The sequence below is a fragment of the Myotis davidii genome, unplaced genomic scaffold, assembly GCF_000327345.1.
Source record: "Myotis davidii unplaced genomic scaffold, ASM32734v1 scaffold618, whole genome shotgun sequence".
Lineage (NCBI taxonomy): Eukaryota > Metazoa > Chordata > Mammalia > Chiroptera > Vespertilionidae > Myotis > Myotis davidii.
Window position 1 is genome coordinate 639,585 of NW_006289199.1, and position 3,707 is coordinate 643,291.

Genomic DNA, 3,707 nt, shown 5'->3' on the forward strand with positions numbered 1-3,707 from the left:
CCATCTACCATCCATATTCATCCATCCGTCTATTCCCATGGCCGCCTATCCACCCATTCATCTCTTCAGGAATTTTTTAGGGAGAAAACATTAACCGAGCTCTTGTTTTAGAGAGAGGGGTCTCAGAGGACTATACATTTGCGCCACCTTCTTGCCAAGCAACTAAAGGTTTTCTGTACACGGTGTCCTTTAGTTCAGGCAGCCCTGGAGAGCGACCAGTGCTGGTTTTGCAGATGAGAAATTCAGTGGGCATGAGCAGCTTAGCCACATCACCAAGCTCATGAGCAGCCTCTGTCCTTTCTTCTCTGCCCATTGTCCCTTCAAATGCCCCTGGCAGGGGGAGAGCACTGTGCAGTGAGTCCCCGAGGGGGAGGGAAGCCTGGCACCCCTGCAGCTCTGACCACCAGCTCCCAGCAGCCCCTCTTGACGGGAGCCCAGCAGGCCTGTGGGGTCAGCAGGACGCCTCCTCTGCCCCCACTCTCCCTTCCATGTCGGCATCCTAAGGAGACCCCCTGCCTCAGACAAGCTCTCAGGTCCATAAGGTGGGTCACATCCACCATCTCCCAGTCAGGCCACGACCCCGCAGTGCATGTGCACCCTGCCACCATGTCAGCCGCCTGGACACACAGGTCCCTTTGGCGACTTTCATGGCTGCCACAGCCTCCAGGCCATGCTTGTCATCCCTCACCTCCACCTTATTTCTAGTCACTCGGTTTACACCCCAAGCGGTTTTCTTTCCCAAACTCACCCACCTCACCTCTGAGCTTTTGCTCCTCCTGTCAGGTACCCAGGGTGCCTTTCCACCCATTTCCCCTGAGCCCAGGTTACCTTCCTGGCATCCAGCCCTGAGAACCCTGCCCATGCTGGGACCCCCACCGGCTGGGAGTGACCTCCTGTTCCGAAGGTCCCCCGGGGTCCTACTGAGTGTCCCAGCCACTGTGCAGTCTCCCTAGAAGTCCATGGAACACTTAACACTAAGCCTTTCCCAGAGTGTACCGGGCTGCATGGAAGAATTAGAGGCTGCCAGACAGGGGGAGGAAGGAGGAGTCCTTGCAAGAGGGGCCAGCCTGTGCAAAGGCCCTGGGGCACCTAACAGCTTCCTGTGTAGTCCGAGTATGTGGACGGGCTTTAAAAGGTGTGCTAAGGAAATTCAATCCTATCGGCCAGTGAGACTCTCCAATAAGAAATGTGAGTCCCATTCCTGAAGATTGTGATGCCTGGCCCAGGAATCGATGACTTTACATATTCCCAGGAAATTCTGATTGAGGGTCTCCGGACCACAACTGGAGCATGAGGAGGCTTTGAAGAATCCTAGACTGGGAAGAGTATGATCAGATTCAGGTGTCAGAAGGAGCCCTTGGGCAGCTGGTGTGACCACGTGGAGGAGGAGGGCCAGGCAGCCGGGGAGACCAAAAGGAGAAAGAGGTGCAGGTGCCTGGGGCCAAGGCCCAAACTCAGGCTCTCCGGGTGAGGCGAGAGAGAACGGGACGGATGCTGAGGTGATTTCAGGACACAGTCAGCCCGTCCCGGCGACCTTGTGCGTGATGAGCAAAGCGGGAGAAGAAAAGGCTCGGGAACGGGTGCAGCTTTAAGCCTCTTAGGCAGGCAGGGGGTGTCCGTCCTGGTGACAGTAGGGAGCACGTCTGCCAGTGTCCCCCACGGGTGCTGGGTCAAGGTGGCCCCTCCTGCTGGCCTGCAGCTCCCTCCTCACCTATCTGTGGGCCCCAGGCCCCAAACCCTCCTCCACCACAGCCCAACCTCGTGCCGGCCCTGCCATCAAGACCCACCTGGGGGACGCTGGCTGGGTGGCAGGATGAGGTTGAGAAGCTTCTGGTCAGGAGGCCAAGGTGCGGCGAGAAGACGACCGCAGGAAGGTGAAGGGAGAGCCGGAGGAGGCCCAGCCTCCCTCACCTGTCTCCACACAGGTTCACGGGAGCCACTGTCGCCGTGTGCGAAGGGGCCTACTTCGTGGCTCAGCTGCTGGCCATCTGCTTCCAGTGAGTAGCTCCCACTGCCCAGGGATCCTTGCAACTTCTGGGGGCAGGTGAGGGAGGAGCCCTAGGCTTCCAGGGGCATTTTACCAGTTCTGGAGGGCTCCACCCCAACTAGGACCTGGGCACAAAAGAATGACCACCAGGGGAAGCCAAAGAGCCGTGGCAGTGGGTGCGGAAGAGGCCATGTCTGGGCCAGCACACCATCCGCCAGTCCCTCTGCTCCCAGAGCCAGCCTGCCAGGAAGAGATGTGAGATCCCTGCTCCAAGTCAGTCTAGAGGGCGAAGGAGCTGGGCCTAAGGGCAGGTGCTTTTCTCCTTTGAACCTGGAGGCAGCAGCCCTGAAGGAATCAGGTGGGTGTGGACCCTGCGTGCCCGTCAGGAAGCCCCTCTGGGCCCGTGTCATCTTCACCCAGGCAAGACCCCAAGCAGCCAGGCCCCTCGTGAAGGGCATGCTCCGCACAACCGCCCGCCCGTGTCCCCCACACTGCACGCCCGCTCCGCTTTGCTGTGGGCCCCCAGCGGACCCCTGAGGGGGAAGGGGCACAGCGAGACCCCTCACTGAGGACTCCCATGGGGGTGTCTGCAGAGAGCATGGCCTCAGCAGAGCCTCCCACAGCCTCGTGAGTTGCTGGGCTTTCCCGAGTTACTGCCTGCTCCCTGCTCATCCCCGACTCCTTCCTCCCAGGTGTCAGCCAGGGTCCCTGGCCGCCAGAGCGAGGGAGAAGGCCCGCTGGCTGGGCTGCTTCCAGAAGTTCCTGGCCTACCTGCTGCTGTCCGTGGCCTGCTTCCTCCACCCCGTCCTGGTCTGGCACGTGACCATCCCAGGTAGGACTCCAGGGGGAGTGGAGGCAGGCAGCCTACGCGGGGAGGCTCTGAGCTCGAGGGCTGGGTCCTCCTCACTCAGCTGCGGTGACATGGCCCCAGGGCCCGAGCCCCCTGCCCTCTCTGGCTCAGGCCGTGGGGATGAGGACCTGGCAGACCCTCCGCGCTGATTCAGCGGCAGGAATGTGCTGGAAATGCATCCTTCATGTAGGCGTCCAGAGGCTGCACCCCAACGGATGTGGCCTTTCTGTCGAAGCCTGTGTGTGGACTGAGCTTTCGGAGGGTGACAGTCATTTCTCTGCCCAGACCCATCGTGTCTCCCAGTGCCCTGACTCAGGGACACCCCCTCGGCCTGAGGTGGGAGCACAGCAGGAAGGGACCGAAGACCCTCACAGCCGCAGCACGTCCTGCTCCTCAGGCCCTGGGTCAGCGGCTCCTGGCTACGAAGGCAGGAGTCTACCACCTCCCACCTCCCGGGGTCTGTTCATGGCTTTTCTGCTAACACCCTCCTCGTGACCCACCTGAAATTCAGAAAGCAAACCGCCCAGGGAAATGAGACTGAAGGCAGAGCCTCCTTTCCTTCCTGCAGTCCCTGTCATAGCCCCCAGAGCCCCCCTCAACCCCCACCCCCACGGCCTCCGTGGATGCCTGAGCAGGACACAGCCCTGCAGAGCTAGAACAAGCCACAGCCTCCCGAAAGCAAGAGGGGCCCAGCTCTGCACAGGCCAGGGGGCCCAGCAGGGAACCCAGAGCAGCAGGTCCCAGCCTGGGACGGAGGATCCTCTGCCTGGAGGCCTTGGGCGGGGCCAGGAAGGGGCGATGCTATGCTGGCCCTACCCAAGGAGTCTGCACTTGCTTCTCTTTGCTGGGGAAGCTACAGTAAAGGCGGGC

The 3,707-nt window shown here is 61.1% G+C and overlaps 1 protein-coding gene across 1 annotated transcript in view; it reads left to right on the forward strand.

The window, feature by feature from the left end:
- TMEM72 (transmembrane protein 72) overlaps positions 1–3,707 on the forward strand; it is a 27,304-nt gene that overhangs the window by 20,992 nt on the left and 2,605 nt on the right. The window contains exons 3-4 of the mRNA XM_006761414.2: positions 1,926–1,997; positions 2,680–2,819. Coding sequence (XP_006761477.1) covers positions 1,926–1,997; positions 2,680–2,819 — 212 coding nt within the window. The remainder of the gene's footprint in view (positions 1–1,925; positions 1,998–2,679; positions 2,820–3,707) is intronic.